This window comes from Clinocottus analis, unplaced genomic scaffold, assembly GCF_023055335.1.
Source record: "Clinocottus analis isolate CAN_PGR_092001 unplaced genomic scaffold, fCliAna1.0.p SCAF_3, whole genome shotgun sequence".
In the NCBI taxonomy this organism is placed as follows: Eukaryota; Metazoa; Chordata; class Actinopteri; order Perciformes; family Cottidae; genus Clinocottus; species Clinocottus analis.
In genome coordinates, this window is record NW_027176042.1 from 19,409,240 (window position 1) to 19,434,456 (window position 25,217).

The window sequence follows — 25,217 nt, forward strand, 5'->3', positions numbered from 1 at the left end:
GCAAGAAATCATAGCAATGTTTCGTTTCAGGGTTTTCTGTCCAACTGAATATTTTTATGAGTAGCAGCTGATGGGCCCGTGAACGTATGCTGAAACTGGGACTGACATTGATGGGATGTGACGTGATTTCATCTGGTTGAGAAGTTTTTGACATTTGTCATATCTTGTCTCTCAGGGAGTTGAGGTGGTGCGTGAGGCGTTTATTTAAAACAAACCGGACTGAAAGAATTTTATATATATATATATATATATATATATATATATATATGTCTGCAAAATGAGAGGGGGTACTTTGTTCATGATGTTGCCCTTTGGGTTTGATGTTGGTTTGAAAGCATGCATGCGTTTTGTCAGTGGTGTTTGTGTGTGTGTATGTTTTATGTTTGTCTGTCCATACTTGAGCTGATGCCTCATGGACGGATGGACATGAATGTGCAAATGGTAAAGCCGTTACCCCTGATATTTGAAAAGCCGCCTTTGAGTTCTTCACTATTTTCCATTTGAAGAGCATGCATGAATTATATGAACTTTCAATAGGGCTGTGGATTTCCACTTGATTCCATTACTGTCCTCGATTTGAAGTGACTAAGATCGCTTAACATTTTCAGAAATACATAAATTTTCTTATTCGTCAAGAGTGAGATCAGAAGATCGTTATGAATCAGAGCCTGGCTGATAGTCCGTCGTTCTGATACGTCAACGAGTAATTGCACACATTTTTTGGACCCCTCCTAAATAGCCTTGGCCACGACCACATTAATACATTTCTTAAATCACCACTACCGTGTTCGCACGAAAAACGCACCGCTCTCGAGCGCCTGCACAGGAAACTCACCTCCACAACTAATATAACAAATGGATGAGTTTACTTTTACAAGAAGGATTCATTTGTAAAAGTCAGACAGAAAGGGACCATTTATTTCACAAAGGGCCATTAATTCCTTTCTCCCTGAGCGGCAATTGGGAGTCATCAGGCCTGTGGGGGACTGGGACACTGTTTGCTATAGCTAGCGGCCGTACTCTCAATCTCAAAGTCATTCATCAGAACCGTTTCCCCCTTTTCCCAAACTCTCCCCAGGTCAGCTGTCACGATGCTGCCGAGATGAATTAGCTGTGTCATCCTGTGCAGGCAGGGATACTCGTACTGGTCCTCTGGCTGCAAATAAAAAGAAATCTGCTCCATTCAGCCACAATACTTGGTGGCGCTGGCACTTAACAGCTTTAAAAAGAAGGAGGCTTCTGGGACCTTCCTGTCCAGAGCGCAGACATGTTTAGTTGATATCCAATGAATTGATACCTCATGCCAACTATTTGCAGTGTTTTAACATCTGATCTAAAGTTGGTTTGTGCTCATTACAGTAGTATTACCTGTAGTTTATTTTTTAAGGGTTTTTAACTGCAGCAAAAGATTTCCCAAGCCAGTGCTTTACACACTAGTTTTAAAACAGCTCAAAGGCTTCAACCGTGCTTACAAATGCACTATAGCTTCTCTAATGTCCAATCACTGTAAATTGGGTCAACATGGGCTTTTGAAGACTAATTTCAGTATTTTTAGACTAAGCACACCCACGTGTTATACGTTTGTGCTGATGTTCTATGTATCGGTATCAGCCACCATTGGTAACATGCCGTGCGGCGCTACTTTATGCATTGGGAGTAAGAACGGGTAGTTATATATCAGACATTAGTGAAAGAAAAAATTCAAAAATCACAATTAAAATCATAAATATAAAAGTCTTAAATCAATTCACATAAAATAGTCGCTATTCCATAAAGTTGGGGGACCCACATTAGACAAATTACAAACAAAAAGTAACAAGATCGAAACAGTAGTGGCTGAGATATTAATAAATGATCAAACTTCAAAAACACTGGTTAATACATTTCTCATATTGCGACAAGGCTCCTTGTGACGAGTGAACTAAACTTCAAGAAAAGATCAGATAATCCTTTATAAATCCTATAGCGGGAACATTTGCAGGACTCCAGCAGCAAAGTGGACAGTGCAACGAGACATCAGTAGAAAACAAAACAAGTGCAATAAATAGTAAAGGTAAAGGTGTAATAAATAAGTAAATGTGAAAAGAAAACACAATAAAAACATCAAAAGGTTATAATTCATGTGTAAAATTGATGGAGTGCTTGCAGCTTCACGGGTTCGAATATTTTACAACTGTTTCTAACTCGACTCTTGACATTCTGTTTTCCAATAGAAATGATTGTTACTTAACCTGTGAGCTTTAGTCTACTATTTAATAATCATATGGCTGTAAAATGTTTATTATGACAGTTACAATGTTCTACATATTCACACTTTGCTGATACCGTAGTGAGGCCAGGGAAATTAAATCCAAGGACCTTTAAGCCTTGACACAATGTGGCTCTTAACACTTTTTATGCCCTGAGTGCAGTCACACAATATTTAGCTTTGTTTCAGTGTTACTGCCTGAAGCTCTCTTTGTTCAGAGGCAGTGAGCTCCTGAGCTACTTCCACCTACTCTCATCTCTTACATCTTGCAGTATTTAATTCAACCGCATAGCCCGGCAGATTGCCAGGCTATTGGAAAAGTGGCCTTTGTGACACTTGTCCCTTCCCAGCAGATCATGTCCACTATCATCCTCAATTGTTTCTGTAAATCACCACCTGCTCCTCTGTCAGCTCCCGCGGCTACACCACCCTCACCGGCGCCGCTCCCCGATCCTCCACCGCCCTTCTCTTCCTTTGCTCTGTCCTCTCGCCACCTCCCTCTGCGTCTGCTCCCTTGTGGATGCTTTGGTGCCAAACATTCCCAACGGGAGACGGCGAAGACAAGACATCAACCGAGAGAAGCTGAGAGAATGCGGAGATCACAGACCGAGGGAAAGAAAGCAGGAGGCAGTGTGGTGAACAAAGGTGTGTGCTTTAAACGTTAAGACACACAACAGGAGAATTGTCAGAAGGTGGGGGAGTGGGTTGTTTTTTTGTTGTTTTTTTGTCCTAGCAAACAGGCAGGTGGGCTTTGTACTGTAAAAGTTGAGCGCAAACAGAGAGACAGGAGGTAGTGACAGAGGTAGAAACTAGATATAACAGATAGCGGGAAGGTCGGAAGGGGAGCTTGTTGCTCGGGTTGTGTCATGTAGTTTGACTCTATACGCATGTCCCCACCCCACATCCCGACCTAGGATGACAGTTTGATTTACTGCCGAGTGCCTCGACAACCCAGAGCTCTCACAAACAAAACCCTGTGCCATCAGTGAATGCAGTCAGATGCACAGAGCGTTGTGGACCCAAGGTTTGTTTACCCCTCAGCGTCCTCATACACCAGAGAGTGTCTTCATGACGTTTCCTGTTCACATTTGTTATATTGTGGTCTCAGCGGCTGTAGTTTAAATCCACAGACTCAGTTTGTTCCTTTCTTATACTATTATATCTTTACGTGACCATATCCAAAGGTAGATAACATGATTTGAATACACCGCAAGCATGCAAATGTAAACCTGGATACCTTGGAAAAACAGAAAAGAGAGGCTCATGAAAAGAGTAAGAGAAGGAAATATAAGAATAAGAAAATAAATACATACAAATCAAATTTGTGCGCAGTTGTATGTAGTGCATGTGTTAACCATGAATACATTAAAGGTCAGAACTATCCGGCAGGTGGCTCTGTGATGATTTCTCAATTTTTAATTTGCTTAAAAACTGAAAAAAAAAGAAATACAGTGTGACATTTCGCCCTGTGCACGGCACGCACTGCATGCCAAAAAGTGTAATTCTGCCTGGCAGCCTAAAAACATTGATAAGATGTGACGTCAAGTGCCAGCTCTTAAATGTCGGTGCTTGTCGGGGCCTTTACGTTCATCTTCAGTTGGCTTTTAAGCATTTGCTGCTTCGATGGTTTCACTGATTGAAATGTAAGTCTGTTTCTCATTTAGAGAAACTGTCAAAGAAAAAATCCACAGAAAAAAAAATATAGCCATCAACTGATTCCTCTTATTCACATTAGCTCCTCGTGATCAAGCAACTAATTCTCTGTGTTATTTAATGGCTTGCGATGGAAAATTCATGACATCCGTATGCAATGGATACTGACATTTGTGGACCGAGAATGTTTTCGTAATTACATCCCCTTTTGTTTCTTTGTAGCGCTGCTGACAAGTCTGGACTTTGAAATGTGTCCATAAATTCACCCGGCACTCCGTGTGTTAATGAAAGTCCCCATCAGCTTTATGCTCATCAGCTCAAGGATTTGTCTCCATAACGTCATTGAAAACGACTCTGCGAAAGACAAATTCACATCGAAATTAAGTTGAGTTGATTATAGTAATGCCAGATGTTTATTTCCCTTCAAGGCAACAGCTTTCTGAACCTCGGAATCTTTATTCTTTGAAGAAATAAGTAAGCAGCCGCTTTATAGACTCGAAGATTCTGCTATGAAAGAATACACAGCACTGAAAAATCAATACGTCTTTAAGCGACATCGCATTTCTCCATCCGCCGCTGGTCAAAGAAACATCTCTTTTTAATGGATTTTCTTTTTTACTTCTCTTCATTGACTCTTGATTGAATCGGTGAAAGATGAGTTCGATAACCGTGTCTCCCTTATATCCAGTTGTGTGGGGGCGGTTTATTTTAAAGGAGCAGTCAATCAAACAGGATATTTATTCACATTTTAGATGCGTAGGTATTAAAAGACAAGATACGTCCCCCGAGGTCTCCTAACGAATATCCTTATTCGCTTTCATAATGAGTTCATTAGTGAAAGTCTTCGACCGCAGTTTCATAGCAACGTGCATTCGTAATTCTGTTGTTGGTACACTTGCTGTTGGATTATGTTTCTCAAGTCAGTACATCGTTATCCATCCACCCTGACGGATTAGCTTGTTGTTCTGAGCTTCTCCTCCGATATGTGTCTCTGTTGATGAGCTGGCCGGCAAAACGGGGTTAAACAAATGCTGTTAAAGGCCAAAAGCGTCAGCATCCATTCCTGGTATGTTCAGACAACACCGCCTACCAAATAAGGGAAGTTCAACTTGAACAGTAAGTCTCCGGTTTGCACCGGAGCTGTCATGTTCTCTCACTTTCTTCCACTCCCGTTCACAGGTACACGGTGTTGCTGCGCATGACACACATAGCTGCAGTCAATCAAACACAAATTGATTTCCATGGTACAACTCTTGTTTATGTAATTGTTGGTATCCCACCCTGAAGCCACTGTGGGACCGCAGTTGAGTAACCATGACACCATCACCCGTTAAAACATGAGTAATCGCCCAAGTAGAAGACTTAATTGTCCTCAGGGAGGCGGGGAGGGGCGTTATGACGTGTGTTACAGTGAAACGTATGAAGTATGAGCAAGAAGGCTGTATCCAAACAACATGGGGAGAGATTAATGTGCTGCCGGTTGACTGATCTCATCTGTTCATAGTGCTCCACTCCCCCGTCATGTACACTCTGTGTACTAGCATGTAGTCTGTGGGTTTGTAAAGTATAGCACGAAAAGAAAAAAGTCTAGTTTCCCTTCGACTTACACCAAAGTAGGAAGTACTCGCAGTCCTGTGATTATAGTTGGCCTTACCACAATCTTTCCCTCACTTAAACCCAATAACGCACTTTTCTCTTCACCTGCCTGAAGCCTTGGTTACACTCACAAAAGGACTTGCACACCGACAACTGCAGACACCACAGATGCTCAGTGGTTCTGTCTATACTGTCCGCTTGGTTGGACTTGTCTCACACGTGCGCAAGTCTGTGTGGTCATAATACATTGGGGGTACGCGGAGTACGCTTGGCATACGAAATTGACGTCACACAAAGTATAACTTTGGCTTAAAACATTCCTTAGTTGCCACATGTAGCAGTTGTGTACACTCTTCCTTGCGTCGTGTAATTGTTTAAGTCAAGCACACTTGGTATTGGCTTCAACTAGCCGCTTATTCGGGTAGTCACTTTCAGCAGATCCGTGACACGGAAATAACGCGACGACAACGGCCTGGCAAAGCAACAAAAACACATCAGCTTCTCGTAGCCCAGCTCATGGCAACATCTCCGGTACCGACAAAGCAAACAAACAATCCTCTTTCAACACAACCTACAATGATAAATTATCCGAAACAAATATATACTTATTTAGCTAGCACCACGGAGCTTAATACAGATCCACTTACCACAGAGACCACGTGCTGCAGACTGGACAGAAGACACAGGGTGCACCGCTCAAGTATGCAGGGGCCCAGAAGGGGCGGGGCTCTAATGTCTCACAGCATGCTAGTTTCCGTGTCTGACAACACATTGTACTAAAGGACAGTGATGGCAAGAGGAATCATCAACTCCGTTACACACAAACAAACATAACGCATAACTATTAAAGTATAACTTTGTTAGAACTTGGCTCTTTCTTGCTTTCTCGCATTAGGGCCATTGCTAAATGGGAGCCATGACGGAACGAGAATCAGGAGCGGCCAGACGTTCAGACGAGAGCTTAAACACACCACGAGGCCCAGCTGTATTAACCTGCCAGTGGACCTCAGGGCAGAGTTGAGCTGATGACTTCTCTCGCTGTAATGTGTTCTGCTCCGTGCCTGATCCCCGGTGTGCCGTGTGGAAATATTATTTCCACAAAAACACCGGGACCCCCTTCAAGAGCTCCTGATCAAGTGCTACAGATTAAGACCCATATCATGTAACTTAATACATCATGATTTCTGGTGCACGTTCTTAAATCAAATTTGAATAATTTGGACATTAAGACAAACCATTTGACACACAGTTAACCTGTGAATTAATCAACATGCCTTTGCCAAATATTTGGTCCTAGCTTTGTGAATTAATGACAATACTAACAGATAGTCAGTCCCCTCTATGTACATTAAATGTATTATATGCTTTTATCCAAAGCAACAATCAGTGCATTTAACCATGTGGTATACAACCCGACTACAACTCAACTGATGGACTTCAAGTGCTACATTTAGAGACAGTAGTAGATAAAGCAGCTTTATTTCCTCTTTACTGGACTGTTTACTTCCCCCTGGACATTTGTTCAATACTGTACACCATTTCTAAAACTCATTGAAGTGGATTGTCTCCTTAGCTTGGTCGCTAATGAGGCAATAAGGTCACTCACAGTTTATTCTAACAAACTGTGTGTACCATCGACATGTCTCACAAGCTTTTACTCTGTTTTTCTCTGAGGAGGTAAAATAAAAAAGGTAAAATGGTCAGAGTTCACCAGAAATGTGGGGGAAAAAAAAGATTTAGTGCAAATTTACTTCACCATGAGAGCGAATCCACTTGGGGGGGGGGGGGTATTACATTTTGGTTGTTGTCAGTTTCTCTTTTACCTCTAAAGAAAGTGTTTTAGATAATCTGGCAAAAAATGTTTATTATTACACTTTTTTACAACCTACATGATGCTCTGACTGTTGGAAGGACTTGTTATTGTTACAATGTTCCCAGAACTTAGCAATTACCTGAATTACTCCTCGCTCTCTTTCTTCTCTTGCTCACTTACTCCATTTTCCTTCTCACCACCATCGCCCAAGTCACAGTAAACCACACACACACACACATGCCCAAAAGTAGGATCAGAGGGAGAGAATCAGACCTGCATGTTGTCCAACTTTTTCTCTGGATTAGAACACTGTGTGATGATGACAAACCAAGCATTAACAACCACTTAATCAACATCAGAGAGAGAGAGAGAGAGAGAGAGAGAGAGAGAGAGAGAGAGAGAGAGAGAGAGAGAGAGAGAGAGAGAGAGAGAGACGTGTTTGCAAAACGATTTGTCAATGATGCGTTCAAGCCAACAGGTTTCCCTCCAACTGTGGCACAAAAGTAATTAAATCTAAGTTAGACTCTTTGGGACGCTGGGAGATGCTTGTAAGATGTGCAACATGATTTCATTTGCATCTTACCAGAAGCATCTTGACCTTTTTGTTTTTCCCCAAGAACATTTCACATCTTTCACAGAAACACGTCAGAGACGTGTGACAGCTGGGAATGTCAACCAGTTCGCTGGAACCGGAGTGTTGCCAACATGTTTAACGCCCAGTGAACGTTTTTTTTATTTTCTGCAATGCAATAATTAAGATTCAACTAGTGGAACAGTAATGAAATAGACTACAGTCTCCACAGTATTGTCCCTTATGATGCAGCGCTCGCTTTTGAGGAAGAATACAAATTGTGAGCCAGGAGGGATTACCACTGTGTGTGTGTGTGTGTGTGTGTGTGTGTGTGTGACAGGCTTAAAAAGGAAGACAAATGTTCTGCTGAGGCCAATGACTTTATTCAGCAAACACTATAGGAAATAGGAAAGAGTGTTTGTGGGTGTGTGCGTGTAGATGTGCATATGTGTGTGTGTGTGTGTAGGTGATGGCTCAGGTTGGAGATGAGAATCAAGATTGGCAGGCAGAAGACAGAAGAGATGTGTACTCGCAATCTGAATGTGTGATTTTGACCAAATCCATTTTCTCTGGAGAATTTATTTCGATCTCCAGGGACTAACTGCTTGCATTTTGATGAAATAATCCGCTTGACTCCTGTTGCTGCACAGTCGGGCACTAAATCATTCCAGAAAACTTCGCTCCCCCCTCGGTCAAGCCCAGGAAGCGTTGTGCGACTAACAAAATACCCCCCCATCACCACAAGCTGCTGCTCAGATAGGAGCTCTCTCTCGCTCTCTCTCCCTCTCTCTCCTTCTCTCTCTCTCTCTCTCTCTCTTTCCCTCTGCCTCTCTCTCTCTCCCTCTCCAAAGTCTCTGAGAAACAGCAGCCATCTGCGAGCGCAGAGGCTCATTCACTGTGACCACAGCGGCGCCGGTGTAGAGAGAGAGAGCGCGCGCGCGCACGAGCCTGTCTCCAAAATGTGCCAGTGCGACTCCACGGGGTCGAAACCGAGACCGGGCTCCCTCGCCGAAGCCGGCAAGCTCTTCTTGAAACACACCACCTTGCACGGCTTGAGGCACATCTTCCTCAGCGGCTCCTACCCCCGCAGGGTCGCGTGGCTGCTGGCTTTTGTGGCCGCGTTGGCTCTGCTCTTCACCTGGTCCTCCAACCGAGTGCGCTACCTGCTCTCCTCGCCCGTGTACAGCAAGGCGCACATGGTGTACGCCAAGCGGCTCGTGTTCCCCGCCGTCACCATCTGCAACCAGAACCTGCTGCTGCCGCGGCGCATGAAGAAGACGGACATATTCAGCGCGGGAAGGTGGCTGGGGCTCTTCGGGAGGAACTGGCAGGTCTCCCCCGCGGCGAGGGAGGCGCTCACGCCTCTGGGGGACGGCGGCGGCGGCGGAGGAGGAGGAGGGGGAGGGGGCGAGCCGCCCTGGTCGCCTCTGTCTCGGATTCTGGACTTCAACCACTTTCTTCCTCCCCCCGCGGAGTCCCAGCCGTCCATGAGGCAGCTGCTGGACCGGCTGGGGCACCAGCTGGAGGAGATGCTGCTGTACTGCCGGTACCAGGGAGAGCTCTGCGGGCCGCGTAATTTCAGCACCGTGAGTGTGTCGACAAAGTTGAATTCATTTGTTTCAACCCCTCCTACCCAACAGGTTGATGCAGCCGTGACAGGTGGATGCAGCTTTTTTTTTTTTTTTTTGATTACTGGGCGGAGTCAGGAGGTGAAGCGTTAGTCATGGTATGTCACCGTATCGCTTGTGTGCGTTTGCGCGGACGGATATGAACTCGTGAAGCGATGACTTTTCTTTGGACACATGTCGTTAGCAGGCTGTAGACACAATGCGTATTCATCCGCTCCCTCTTTTCCGTGGTTAGTGAGAAGCAGCTCACTCCATATAGGCTCATGTTGAAATGGGTTGTACTCTAGATGTACTTTACATAATTGAAATTAAGCTCACAGTCTATATATCATGTACATTTAATAAATTGACTGAAGTGACAGGACTGTAAGTGTTGTTCTGATATTTGCATTTAAAAATATATATATTATTGGATGGTATATTCTCATATGCATCAGCTCTTTCTTATTCTCTCGCTCTCATTTATTCCCCTTCCCCGACATTGACACTTGTGGAAAGTTATGACACCAAACTGTATCAGAAGTCAAATCATTTCACTGGAGTTGATTGCGGTCGCCATATGGTCTGAACGGGTCCCGCTCTTCTCGTCCATCACCGCTGGATCAATGTGGTTACAAGCCAATGCCCACAAGAGACCAATTTACCGCTAATGAAGACTTTTTGATTAATTTAGCGAGGCCTTTCAACAACAGTTAACGCTGGCCTCATTGGTAAACTGCAGCCACATTGATTCCACTCCATCATCACCAGCGTGCCTCTCGCTCTTCCTTTCTCTCCATCCCTCTCTCTCTCTCTCTCTCTCTCTCTCTCTCTCCCACCTCATTACCCAAATTTGTTTTCAGTTAAGTAGATTTTCTTCCGGTGTTTGAAACACAGTTTGATGTTGGGAAATCCGCTGCCGTTTGCTGCGGGGTTATTTTATGTTTTAAGAGAAATGTGTAATTTGCTTGCTTCTGCTGAAGCCCCTCAGTCTCTGTGTCAAACCACATCCCCAAAGCTTCTTTTTTTTTAAACAAATATAAATATATATGCAACCCATCTGGAACCTCAAAACAAGTTATCACAGTCAAACACATGTCTTTCTCCCAACATTGTTAGGAACGCTTCGTGTTGTGCAGAGTATTTTCAAGGGTAAAAAAAGCAACAGCAGCAACCTATTTCCGAGATAAACATAATGCTGAGGTTTGACTTTTGGGGATATGTGCTTGTGCGTGGATAATCGATGATGCCCGGCTCGGCCTCGGGGCGGGCAACAGGGGCTGTTGCCATGAGACGGACCAATGTAATCACATCACATCACACAGAAGTGAGCTGTGGAGGAGGAAGACGAGCCGGTCTACATACAATAGGTCTCAGGAGCTATTGACTTTTTGAGTTGGAACCCCCCAAAGTGCCGCGGTGCTCCTGAAACTCTATAAAATTGATCCACCGGCCTCGTCGATCCAGCCCTCGTTGCATGCGGCTGCTCCATCCTTCTGTATCCGTGTTTTACATCACACCCATGCTTATTTGTCATCACGCAGGCCTCACCTGCCTCGTAGGTCTCAGACATTGATTTCAATTACAAAATCCGTCCGAGAACGTGCAGTCAGCCGGGGTCCCCCTGCACCCCATTGATTGACAGTGTTCCCCCTTAAATCTGATAAGGAAGTCCAACTGAAGGTGTATTTACTCCGTCTGGACTCTCAGTGTTTCTGTCGATTTGTGGATGAAATGTCCAAAGAGAGCTCCACGCTAACACTAAAAAGCACCAGCTTCTGTCGACGGTAGTATTTTTGCTCTTCATCTGATACAAGTGACTGGCAGTGTAGTCCATGTTTACAGAATAGCTCGACTGATGTGTCATCAGAGATAAAGTTTAAAGTTTAAAATAGTAATATTGAACCTGACGTATTTGTTGCTTCCCCTCGACTTGTGAATCTGTAAAGTTGCTTGCTTGCATGAGTTGATGTTTTGGCTACCTGGTGGAGGCACAAGACGCTATAAAGGCATCATGGACATGTTGTATGTTTACACATCCAGCAGACTCAGAACATCCACGTTCATTTGAAGATATGTTTTGGGCCACTTGATGAATATGAGTCTAATATGTTGCTCAGTTTTGCTCAGACTGCTGAATGTGCCACTTATGTCACTATTAGTAACTTTGTGTTTGGGGCTACTCATACATCCATAAAGCAGTGGGACCAGTGGGACCAGACACCAGTGGGACCAGACACATTTCATTTAACAGGTGTCACACCTGCTCCCTGACAGCTAGTAAGATGCATTTTTTTAGAACGTGGTGGATAGAAAACTAAAATATATTCCCACTTCTCATTTCAATGTTCATTTCGTAGCTCTTTTGGGGCTTTTGTGAGTACCACACAGTCCTCACCTGCAATTTAAGTTTGTTCAGTTGCCATCAAACTTCCCATAAGTCTCATCACCTCTGGGTCTTTTCATCCATATTGCCTGGAAAAAAGTTGAGGCCCAAAGTTGAATCTTGACTTTGAAACCGAAGTTGTGAAAAAAAAATGAACTCCACAAGACCGAGGCCCAGTGGTGAGCAGGGTCGTCCCTCAGTCAGAGGATCGGCGGTTCGATCCCCGACTCCGCTAGCACATGTCGATGTGTCCTTGCGCAAGACACTTCACCCTAACCGTAGCTGCGCCTACGGTTTATAAATGATTGATAATGTGGCACCTTGCATGGCGGCTCCTCCCATCAGTGTGTGATTGGGTGAACGATGTCATGTAGTGTTAAAAGTGCTTTAAGTGGTCGGAAGACACGAAGAGCGCTACACAAGTACAGGTCCGTTGACAAGACCTTAATTGGATTTGAGGTGAGATTATATTTGATGTGAACGTTCCTTCCACATGCCGACGAGGTACAACGACAGAAAGCGGACACGCCAGAACCGTAAACTGTCCCGCTTCCTGAACTGCTGTTGTAAATGAATCATACACTATAGAACATATAATTAGCATCAGCAAATCCTATTTTTAGCTGAGTTGATTGAGTCAATCTTCCTTGTTGGTTTTTGTAGCTGCCGTATCACTCTGCGCGGATTGTGAAATCAATAAATCGGGAAAAAAGTGGTTCCCTGGCAACTTCAGGGAACAGCTTGCGCATCCTTGTCATATTGTCATGTGAAGGATAGCCGACGGCCATCTCAACAGTCTGGCGTTGTGTGTTTGAATTATTTATCAAAGAGGGAGACAGTGACATTTCTACACCCTGCGAGAACGAGAGAGGGTGATGTCTCTCTCAGTGTTTTTCCTCCGAGGAGGGGTCGGTTTAAATATTTCATTCCTGCGTTTACAAGTTCAGAAGATCCGGCGGTTCTCACTTTAAATGCAATGTATATAGGGCTCAGCGTGGCGCTCCGATTTATCTCCTCAGAAAAGCTGCTGAGCCATCCAATATATTTGCTCACCCCGAATGTGAAATATATTTGAGCAATAAGTTAATGCTCACAGGTTTCAGTGTTTGCCATCGCCGTGTCGAGCCGTTCGACACTGCTCTCGTCTCGTGTTTTTTGTTTGTTTTTTTTGCCGATGATGGGGGCTTCTGCCGCGCGTAAAAAGGTTGAATTTTTCTCAACATTGGACTGCGAAAAAGTACTTGTGGGGACGTCGTGCCGCACAAACCGCTCCCGACAACACGGAAGACGACAGGCGGGTTGTTCTGTCGTCAGACATGAAGAAGCAGGTTGAGTCTGAGCACTAGTCTCAGAGCTGCAGAACACAATGAAGATCCTGAATCCACAAGGTCACAAGCGGCACCCACTGCTGCTGCTCTTCACTCAATGCAGCCAGCACAATCTCCTGGTTACCACAGCAACTCAGACGGCAGGCCTCCTGTATAGTCAATCACGGCGTTATCCACACAAACGCGCAGATGGCGAGCGAGGGGTGGCTGCACACGTGCACGCAAAACACTGTACACCGCCCTCTCCCCCCGTGTGTGTGTGCTCGCCCATTCATACTCTTTACTCAAACGCGTGTGAATCGGCAAGATTACCAACACTGTTCTTTTGATGCATATCTGCCAAATGCTTTTCTGTTCCCAGTTGCGAGCGGCGGATCCTCTGTCACTGAATGTTCACCGTTGTCTCCTGAACAATCAGTCATTGTTATCTGTATACAGGTGGAAACCACGGAAAGAAATTGGCTCGAGAATTGTTTTTTTTTAAGTAAAGTTGGCTGTAGTCGTCGGGAAAATCTGTTCGCATAAAAGTCTCAGAGACCTTTGTGTCTGCATCCTCATCATCAAGTGTTTTGTGCAGGTGTTGCCTTTATATCTTGAGATTCCCCTTCCTTTTATGCCAAAGAGTAATGACAAACAGTAATCTAATTATGGGGAGAGGCGGGAGGGATTTCAGGGGCATTTTATTGACGTCTGTATCGCATCCTGCTCTGGAGTCACTGCACATATAAGGCAGGACACAATTTCAGACCCAGTTTTGCCACTTTCGCACTTGAAAGGTCACATCTTTTATATTGTGAGCAAATATCAGAAAGCTTTTTATTACATTCCCCCACTTTGTGTCTTGAAAGCTCCCACATAAGCGCACCCTGGGAGGCAATCCGCTGTGATTTCCGCTCCATTCTTTCCCACACACTTGACTGAGCAGAATTCACATCATACTAACTTTTCCTTTGTGACTGCAATTTATTTCTGCTACACTGCGTCTGGTGTTTGTGACATTTGAATAATTTGTCATTAAGTGCTAATGTCTGACTCGTGTCTAATAAATGCTTCGTTTTGTGTTTTTTCAAGGTCATCACAATCGCGGGAAATAAAGCAACGTCTCAGCTAAAATGAAAAAAGCACTTTGTGCAAGTTATCTGTGTTGTGATGAAGTTATTTGTCCCGCTATCTCACAATGACGGCGGATCTCTATTGGATCTGCTGTGTTGTATCTCCAGTAGACAGAGAGTGGAGGACAAAACGGAGGCTTATTTCAGTTATTAGTTTTCTGCTCCCGTTGTTATTTCTTCTCTTCGAGACCCTCCCCCACTTCCTTTTATCATTTCCTCATATGAATTTCAAAATGTTGAAGGTTAATGATAAGTTAATTGTGGGCGAGGAAGCTCTGATGCAGGGCTCACAATCATGTGGCTTGACAACAAAGTAGAGAAGCGTTTTTATTTTGGATCCCGGCCATGGCTTTTCAATTCCTAATGTCTATGACTCGATTACACATCCATTAGATCGTTGGCAATCATGTCTTTGCCAATGGATCCGGGTGTTTTTTTTCTTTCCGCTGCGCTCTGCCGTAGCTCTCCAGTTTTACCGTTCGGTGTATTCCCGATCCACCTCTAATGAGACAGAAAACACCCCGGGCATGTAATCCGAAGGCAGGTATAGTTAGGATTTGATGAGGCTGCACCATGTTCACTGCACCGCGACTTGCATCTGCCGATTTGTGTTATACCGTGGAGATAAAAGTGTCACTGGAGCATGTTTCGCTCACTTGATCTGGCCTTCCCTTTTCAAGATGCTTTGAAAGCAGTTGGGGGAGAAAAAGAGTAAACTATGTGATTATTTGTTCAGAGGTGACACAGAAATGCCAAAGATTCACTGATTCTATATCTTCTAAAGCGCTTTTACGTTGTGGTTTTGTGAGTTTTCTATAATAAGTATCTGAATATTTCTGTCTTTCTATATGTTAGGTGTACAAAACAAGAGCGTTATACATATATCATCTGGGGTATTTGGTGAGTCTGACATTTCTATGAGCCAGGAGATTCATTTTGAAAGTAATCTTTAAATTGAGTAATGTAAATCTCTTAGATGCAGCCCTAGATTTGGTGATTATTAGGAGAGCTGCAATGGAACTTTTTCTTAATAATCAATTGCTCTGCGAATTTCACAAAATAGTAACCCAATTCCCAATTTTTATATCCTAGTACCCAACAGTTTAAAACCCCAACATAATCAGTTCACTATCACAAAGAAAGGTAGAAAAGCTTCACATTCAGGAAGCTGGAACCAGTAAATATTTGGCACTTTTGCTTGAAAAATGATTAGCTGTTTAATTTTCTGTCAACCCACTAATTGATGAATTGACTAAGTGCTTCAGCTCGAATGATAATCACCACTCCTCACTTAAAAATAGAAATAATTACCTTCTCTTTCATGTAAACAGTCTGGAGCCGGAGTTTTGGGAAGAACCTCCAGCTTTTTTGGCGAGATTTACTTCGATGCCAGAAGTCATTGTTGTTGTGTGAGGATGTACCACTCTAAAAATAAAAGTCCTGTCATAACCACTCAAGCACACACTGCATCATGCAGCACTGAGAGGGGCGAAGGCTCGGTTTGTCAACAGCATCTCAACACCAAGACCTTTGAGGTCTGCGGCTGACAGCGTACCGATAACCTGTAACGAGGCTTCTCAGTTGCTTCTGAAACGCTCCCCTTCGCTGCACAACCTTCATTTCCAACTTTTTTTTACGGGGGTTTAACGCTCACAGACGCTACGATTCCTCTCCTGTCGTCTTGTTGTAGGTCAGGTATCACTAACGCCGCCGTCTCTTTTTGTGTATTTCAGATCTTCACGCGCTACGGGAAGTGCTACACTTTTAATTCCGGCCAAGATGGACGACCCCTCATGGTGACGATGAAGGGCGGGATGGGCAACGGCCTGGAACTGATGTTGGATATCCAGCAGGATGAGTACTTGCCTGTATGGGGAGAGACTGGTAAGCTTACCTTGAGGATGCATCACATGAAACATCCTGCTCCCGGTACTGAAGACCTCAGCTAAAATCACAACAGTGCGGTTTATGTTTGCTCTTAAGCGAGGACTCTGACTTTAAAAGTTGAGGTTGTTTTTTTTACCAATTAAACACCAAAGTAAGTGGTTATTTTCAGTGTTGGTGCTCTAAGAAGTCTCAGTGGGAAAACTCAATCCCAGGGATTCCTCTCTAATCCCTGCGCTAGAGGCCTGACAAGGCTGTTGTATTGCACTATTGATGGAGCTGTGAAACCCGAAATCCATTTAGTGTCGTGAACATGGATACTTGAGACCAAACAGGTTAAAGATCAATTATATCCACAGCAAATTTATGGTAAGTTATGGAACCTGAAATATGAAATATTCTCTGAACTGTTCTCCACACTTCCATTAGCTATGACTGACGAGCTTGAACATCACACGCTCTGAATATTTGAAAAGCACTGCGTCCACTGGATGTTATCGACAGATGGATATTGATCGGGAACATTTTATGTCATTGAAGGATAATTGTATCACTTGTCAGCTCGGCTTCAAGTCCACATGAATCAACCAAGAGCTGAACAATTTACCTGCTATGAAATCAATAGAGGCAACAGCCTCTTCCATTCAGAGCCGACCTCTCGTCCACACAGTTGACTCTCCTCAGTGGCGCTCCAGGACGCCCTGAAACGTTGATTTTTAATGCAGCTGCATATGCGGCAGTGTGTTTGTATCAATATTTGATAAACTCTAGGCAATGAATGAAAAGAGACAGCTCATTACAGTCACAGAAACACACTGCACATGATCATCACAAAACATAAAGCAGAAAGCTGGGCCTCTAATACATGAATATAAAGCTGCATCTACTCCATGCCTAAATGATTTAAAGATATTAATAATTAATGCGCTTTATGTAAGCTTATTTAATGAATAAAGTCGTTTCCAAGAGAGGGTGTGATAGAAATGTAAGGATGCAGTAACTGCAATGCATACATATTTACTTTACTCCCTTTTCATTATTCAATTTATTTGAATATTATTTAATGATTGTTTATGTTATTGTCGGAGTTTTTTTTTTGGTTTTGTCGTTATGCCAAAACGATGCAGATTGGCCATTGATTAGTCCTATTATAACAGCATTTAGTACCTGTTAGTTTCATCTGGCTGCATGCCGTGTCATGCATAATGTGCCAGTTCACACACCTGCGCCTCTTTTCTCCAAGCGTGCAAGTTCTGAATGTGAGCGTGAGAGCCGTCCGTATTTCTCAAATAAGTACACGCACAACTTCACACAATGAACAATGATGAATCTAACCTATTCAACCACGGCCTCGTTCCTGGAGAGGCTCATTTACATACAGAAACACCTCCAGAATGCCAAATATGGCCAACGCTTCCCTCTGAAAGTCGTTGTAGCCTTAATGAAGAGTTACTTTAATTCACTGTGAACAACAGCAGCAAACAAGGGAGCGCTGCCCTTGGAAAGGATTTTCGACAAATGAGTAAACATGTATTGAGACAGGTGATCGACAGATAATTAACTTCAAACACTGGATGCGATAACGCTCCAATTTGACACATAGATTATAAAATGACTCTTAATTTGCTTCAATTTCAGCATATCAGACAATAGGCACAGTATGTGTTTGTTAAAACACTGGATGGATGGAATGGAGGATCAATGATCTGTCAGATGATGAGGACATATACAGACCGTGTTGAAAGCGGCACAAGCAAACACGTGGGCTCGTAAACTCAGCATGCGTTTCGTGGCCATGACACTGTACCTCTCTTTTGAAAGCTTTTCGTACACCATTACCCCGCTATGTATACTGCCCACCTGTGGGGTTGCCACAATGGAAAAAGGCAGCATGCGGATACTCACAATGGTTTATAATGACAAGATGAGGTTGTTCCCTAAAAGGTAATTTCAGTAGTTTCAACCCGGAGCCTATTCTCCCATGTTTCTGTCTAAATGACCATTTTGGAAATCTGTCAAGTCTTGAGCGAGAGTGCTCTAACCGGCAGAGGCCATTGTGCAGCTTCAAAATAACTTTACAGTCACTAAAAGTTATTTTTATTGTGTGCCACTGACAGGCTCAGATTATTATAAGTGTCCGGAAGCATTATGGAAATTACTTTACAGAGAAATAACATTGTACTCTCTTCCTGCTGGTGCTGGTTTACCATCCTCAACCTGTTGTCTCTCTCTCTCTCTCTCTTTCTCTCTCTCTCTCTCTCTCCTCAGCCGCTCATCAGTTTGTAAGAGCTCCTCATACGTATATTCTGGCTCAAATATACAGAAGGCCGTCAAATTCAAAGACCTCATTTACATTGCTCAAATCATTTAATCAATTAGCCGTGCCATCGAGAATCTTTTAGATAGCTCTCTTTAAGTGCTTGACTGGCACTTTTCTGAACAAGACTTCTTCCTGAGCGAGACGTTTTTCATAATGTTGTCGGACAGAAATATACTTATGATACTTGCTTATTCTTATGATAACAATCAGGGTGGAGAAAGCCTGTCAGTGGCACAAACGGGTACTTTTAATGGATGCAAATTAGCGCTGCCGAGATGCCCGAACATGATTACATTACAGTCCGTGAGCTGCAGCTCTCTCACTCCACGTTGGACTCACTTCAGAAACTGCTGTCCCTATTAGTCAGTTTGACACGAAAACAGGGGGAAATATCTGAGTAACCCTTTACAGCTCCAAGAAGCTGCAGCGCAAGCCAAATGTTATGTGAAATCTTGTTTATATGCATAAGTTATCTAATTCTGTAAATTGTATTATTTCAGCCTCGCGAAGCTATTCCATCTTCCTGACAGATGTGGCTTCCCAAGATGCTGATTAAACCGCATGATTGGGGCTATTGCAATCGGGCCAAATTAATGTATTATGTTAATAACGTGAACAGATCCTCTGGACCTCCTATACGGTTCCACTGTTAAATGATGCAGGCCAAGAGAAACCAGTGGAAAAAGCATAATTAAAAGGCAATGTTTATAAATAGGAATGCGGATATTTTGTGGAAGTTTACAATCCATCCATTATCTCCACGTTTGCGTGTCTTTAATATGTGTGTACCACAAAGGTTTTCTTGGGTTTCCTGGTCAGAATGTGTTCTTTATGGACGCAGCACAGGAAGACAAATTAATAAAGCAGATTCAGTGTGATGAAGTCAGTGTACGCATGGTTGAAGCGCAAAACTGTGAGTGATTCCATCCATCCATTTTTTATGCCCACTTATCTCCTTCAGGGTGGCACGGGGCTGGAACAGGTTCCAGCATGCATTATGGGAGAGGAAGGTTACCCAGGAGCCCATGAGCGTTTCTAACACATGTCGACACTAACTTTTCACACGTACACACGATGTCGGGCTTTTACTTCACATGGAGTGTGAAAGGAAACAGGAGCAATAAGAGGAAACCCTCGCAGACGTGCAAACTCTTCACAGAGACAACACAGCTGGGCGCTTCGATTTCAAGCCCTTCACCATGTGAGGCAACAGTGGCAACCCCCCCCCCCCCCGAGACCCTGATCAAATAGTTTCAAGACCTCAGCGTGATGATTAGATAGAGACATCCAAAAAGATGTAAGTGGGCAGGTGTAATGATGTAGCTTGATAAGAATGTGATTCCCTGCAGTCTTTCACTGACACGCTGGGCATTTTCTTTTGCGAAAAACCGCGGCAACGCTATGTCTCCAGGCTACATTTACTTTTTCGTTAATGCGTAATTATTGCATATCTGAAATTATTTCACAACAAAGCACAGGCAGTGAAATAACTTTGAGGCAGCGCGACATGCTTGCACAGCGTCAAGTCTGATCTCCATTTTGTCGCAAGGTTCCGCCTGAATCTCATTATTCCAATTGTACAAAGATGACAGATGGCCATGACTTAAAGATGACGTGCGCTTCCGCGAGCCGGAGCTCGGGCACCGCTCGCGTATATGTTGCTGCCCCGAGCCCTTAAGCATTAGTCTCGGTATCGGCAGACGATGGCTTTGTGTTGAGTCTCAGAAGAGCGATGTGTAACAGTTAAAGTCTGTCGCTCCCTGTCGTGGCTCTCGTGCGGAATTTTCTCCGTCGCATCCCTGAGCTCTCTAATTGAAAACCGCGAGAAAGCCTGGCACTTAGAGGACGATGCCGCGTGACAAGCCGGGTGGAAAGATGGCAGGAAACAGACATCCCACTTCATCCCCGAGCCAACACTCAAAGGAACTAAATCTCTTGAATCCAGCCTGCCATGATAAGCAGATCCAGGCCTCAGCCAACGTGAGCGAAATATGTTTGCACAAGTATAGACTTGAGTCACGATGTCATTGTGATGTTCCCCCGATGTCAGTATCAAATAGGCCCATCTGCTTCATTTAGAATCTATACAGCAGAGTGCTTTAGCAAAGGAAGCTGTCAGCTGTATTGATTTTCCCTTTATCCCCATCATCATTTATTTAATAATTTATCCATTTAACCCTGCAGTAAATATGATCCCTGTGGGGCATATATTGTCATCAACCAGTAATTCTTTATCCTTTCGCTATATAGCCTGGCAATTTCTAACTCCTGAACGACCTCCGAGTGATTGTCATCCCTCGGAGGACATAGAATGTACATTCCACTCTATGAATGCTTCCTTTTCTTCATCTTCTTCTTCCTCAGTGATGGTTTATGAATCTCCATGTGTATATATATTTTTTTTCTTCAGCTTGTTTTTCACTGACTGACTGAAACATATTCCACCGCTGCAAAGCTCGGTCTCTGTGTGATTAGCAACAACTGCTGCCGGGTGGATCATGTAGGCCAATGTGTGCATACAAATCATCCTCCCTGTTGTAAATGTCCGAAACTCTTCTTGTCAACAGACGAGACGTCGTTTGAAGCGGGGATCAAAGTTCAGATCCACACCCAGGACGAGCCGCCGTTCATAGACCAGCTGGGCTTCGGAGTGGCGCCGGGGTTCCAGACCTTTGTCTCCTGTCAGGAACAACGGGTACGTCTTGAGAAAGATGACAGGACTTGAATATAGAAAGTGCACGAATGTATCTCTGTACATTTTGACAGGGAGAACATGTATGTCAGGATTGGCCTTTTAAAGTTGAGGGAGGCGATATATTTTTTGACTCTCCTGTCATTATTGGACAAAAATACCATGATAACCTTTTCAGCATACTTAAATTCACGTAGTCTGAGAGAAAACTAGACTTATGCACCTCTTCTTAAGTCTGTTTTATAGGTGTTAGAAAATCTAGGCCATTACGGGAGACTTTGACCAATCACAGATCATTTCAGAGCGAGGGCGTTCCTATTGGCTGCTCTACACATGATTTGACGGGACGTCCTGCAGGAAAAGCATATGTATCCCAGCATTGGCGACACCAATGCACCAAGCAACCCCAATAAAGCAGACAGATGTAACAAAAATATTGAGAGAAAATGTTGCTCATAGTCTAGCCTTCTGCTTACTGTCGCTAGCGCCGTGAGCTAGCTTCATGGCTACGATATCTAGAGCAGTAACCTTGTGGCATTCATCAATTTCTCTCCATCTCTAACAATTTAGCCTTCCACGTGAACTCAGCTACGATTAGCAGAAGGCTAAGCTATGAGGAACATTTTCTCTCCATCTCTGAAACGCTTAACTTAAATTGCAGCTTAATGGGTCATAATGAGGATGATGTGTACAATAAAGGAATGGTACTCGTACAGATTACTGTATGAAGCACATATCTGGTGGGCGGGGCTTAGGACAGTTGTATTCCCACATTTTGGTGTGTGTGTGTTTTTTGCGCCACAAAACTGCACACCTTAAATACAATATGCTAAAAGATGAATGTAATTGTGTTAAATAATGCCCCAGTTTTAATCAAATTTTGAGAAATCCTAAGAGATTAGTGTCTGCAAATAAAATACTCACTTGTACACTGCCAAATGTATACAAATATAATACAAAAAATAACAACAATAATAACTTGTATAGGTTGTTTTTTCAAAACATTACAAAGTTCTTTATGGAGAAAAAAAACGTAACAAGTTTATTAAGTTTTATAGCGAGATCATGGGACTGATAGCACAAGTTTTTGTGCAACTGAGTCTGAATCTGAGGGTCAGGGCAGTTATCTACTGGCACAAAAACCCACAAATGTATACAGAGTTATTGGAGTTAGTGTGTGTGTTATCGACATTGACATGAAATAATATTAATATTATTCTGCCAAGCTTTCTTATGGCTGCGAGCCAGGTCTTGAACTACAAACTTGCCGAGAATAAAGTATGTGTAGGTAGCTCTCTGTGAATAATTACTTCAATAGAAAGGCTGGTAGAGTCTCTCTTCAGCCCTGATAGTATTTACTAAATAAGAACAAGCAATTGAGTCCATAAACTCAATACGTCAGACTGTACATCCCTAAACAATTACAACCTGACAATGCTGCCAGGTTTTCAATAGTCGAAACAAATGTGATAGCTTTCTGGGTATCTGGGAACCTTGTGAACATACATCAATTCATAAAGTGGCTACAATGAGGGATCTATCTTTGGATCATTGTGGGTGTTTTGAGGCTTTCAACTTCAGACATCCCGCATGGCCCAGGTGACCCTGCCGGGCTTGATCAAGCCCTGGACTAGGTCCCAGTACCACTCACACGCGGCCCTGCTCGCTGCCCTTGATCCTCAACCATCTGGAGGATGTGCTGCCTCCGAGGCAGTCCTGATGGCTCTGCCCTTGTCTGCCCTCGTCACTCCCAGCACACTGAGAGCTTTGCTGAACACTCCCAGCCAGTATCTCAATCATTTAAAATTAAAGAGGGAGCACAAGCTCCGCAGTTAGTGAGCTCATCAGAAGTCCTGTCTGTGGTTTCAACAGTGTTGAGGCAAATAGGACACGCTCAGAATGTACCGAGGGATATTTATATCTGAATTTGGACTCAAATGACTCCCTGTAATGTGAAAAGGTGGCTCGTGCTGAAACCCTTGAGATTTATAACCCATCTCTCTGCTCTACACAGACTTTCACTTCCTGGTCCAAATTTTAAATTTAGATTTGTATAAAAACATGTAGAATTTAGACTGCATGGTTCATTCTTTCTTCCTCCATCACAAACGTGTTCAGACATGAACCTGATAATCAAACTGATCATAAAAAGGAAGGTTACAGAGGATCATTGAATACCTGTACTTTACTTGAGTACGTCCACGTATACTTCACAACATTTCAGAGGCTAATATTGTTTGACAGCTGTAGACTTGACATCAAAACATATGATAGGCTATAAAAAACAACGCATCGTGAAAGATAAAAACCAGTTCATCCTTTTTGGCCCTTTCGGAAACAAGCAGTGTTGAGTTTGGCCCCGTTGTCACATTTCAGTCTCTGAGCTGTTAGCAGTTCAACCAAAAGTGATTTTACAGTAGTTTACAGACAATCCAGATCTCTTTTAACTATTTCTCGAGCCCTGAGACTTATTTAGTGACCGTTTGGAGGTGAGCCAAAACGAATAGTGAGCAAATATTGGACGAGTTAAAACTAGCTCTACCTCAGCTACAGCCGGTAAATGCTACTCACACATTTTTGCACCATAATTAACAATATAATAGAAGCATATAATAGTGTGTATATATACACACTATGTTTTGCATAGTGCCTGTGTTAATATTCACCCGTTTCAGAATGTCTGACTATTCTCTGCTCCTGAAAAAAAGCCTTGTCTGCTTTAAATGGCTTGAGAAAGAAATATGTTAGCCCTTTGCTAAGGTAGCAATAACGCCATCAGATGATATTGCGTTATCAGCTGTAACGACCTCATGAGAGCAATGCAGTGTCAGCCATGAGCAGTGGAGCACGGGGAGGGAGTGTTTTCACCTTTCTGTATTGGTACTTTAACTTAAAGAAGATCTGGATACTTTCTCCAGCACTTAGCAAAATGCTTCCTCAATCTGCAGTAGGAGCGAGCTCAAATCGTTGCACCGGCACCTCATACAGGCATCTCTGGTGGCACGTGGCGGCACTTCCCACACAGGCACATACCCAAGAGGGTAGCATGATTGTCACCGGCCCTGTTCAAGGCTTTTGTCGGCCCCTCGGGAGTTGAAATGAGGCGTCCCAGCGCTGCAGTCTCAGGGCTGTGATGGCTTCTGAAGGACGAATGCGTTTCCGCCTTCACATAAAGAAGGTTAAAAACATAATTCCAGCTGGGAATCAATCCTGTGTTTCACAGAGGAGGCACAAAAAATAAAGTCTGCCTCGGACCCATCAATAACATGCCTTTTTTTTCCGGTTGAAAAGGCTGTTTTGTGAGCCGGAAATTGAACGCTGAGCCTTCAGACATTAACCACATATTTACCGATTCCCACAGTGCAACTGAAAGCCCTGTTCACGTTTGTGGGTCCTCGGAGACCTACAAACATGAATCAGTGTGTAGTTCTGATAGTAACTAACTTGGGGCTGTAACATTATTATAGAAAATCAAACTTTCTCCAGTCTTTCTTTTGGAAGGCTGTTTTGCTCGCTAAAAGGAAACGTATGTAGGTTATTCCTCTGAAGTGTGAATAATTCTGCAAGCATACAACCAGACAAATCATATACTTTGGCCCCTAATATGCTACAGAACCATGCATAATGAAGGGATTTGGGAGTGATCTCAGTCCTTCCACGTCCACAGTACCACTGAGTGTGTTCCAGTGTCTGCAGCAGGATTTTGCATGCTGCCAATGTCGCGTCTGCAGGAAACTGTCCCTCTTTGTTTTCCTCTATTTCTGACAAACACCCTTAATTTTTAACTTTCTAACAGTCATTACAATTGGTCTAATACGATTCCTCTCTCTTTAATAAGATTCCCCCTCCCTCTCTATTTATTTTCATGGGCTGGCAGGCTCTCTCTTCATTAATCTAATGCAGTTTGCTCGCATTTTTTTCAACTGCCTCCTTCAGCAGTCTGGTAGTGTAAAACTGTCGAGTTCCTTTCAGCCTGCCAAACTGTCACTCACCATGTTCCCACAAAA

The 25,217-nt window shown here is 43.5% G+C and overlaps 1 protein-coding gene across 3 annotated transcripts in view; it reads left to right on the forward strand.

Moving 5' to 3' along the window:
• The window catches only part of asic1b (acid-sensing (proton-gated) ion channel 1b), a 150,430-nt gene that overhangs the window by 110,848 nt on the left and 14,365 nt on the right, over positions 1-25,217 (forward strand). For 2 of the 3 annotated variants that reach the window (XM_068594418.1, XM_068594415.1), the window contains 2 exons: positions 16,048-16,198; positions 21,086-21,213. In XM_068594418.1, the coding sequence (XP_068450519.1) occupies positions 16,048-16,198; positions 21,086-21,213 (279 nt within the window). Of the gene's footprint in view, positions 1-8,746; positions 9,468-16,047; positions 16,199-21,085; positions 21,214-25,217 lie in introns of those variants that run through there. The other variant, XM_068594417.1, reaches the window with a different exon arrangement.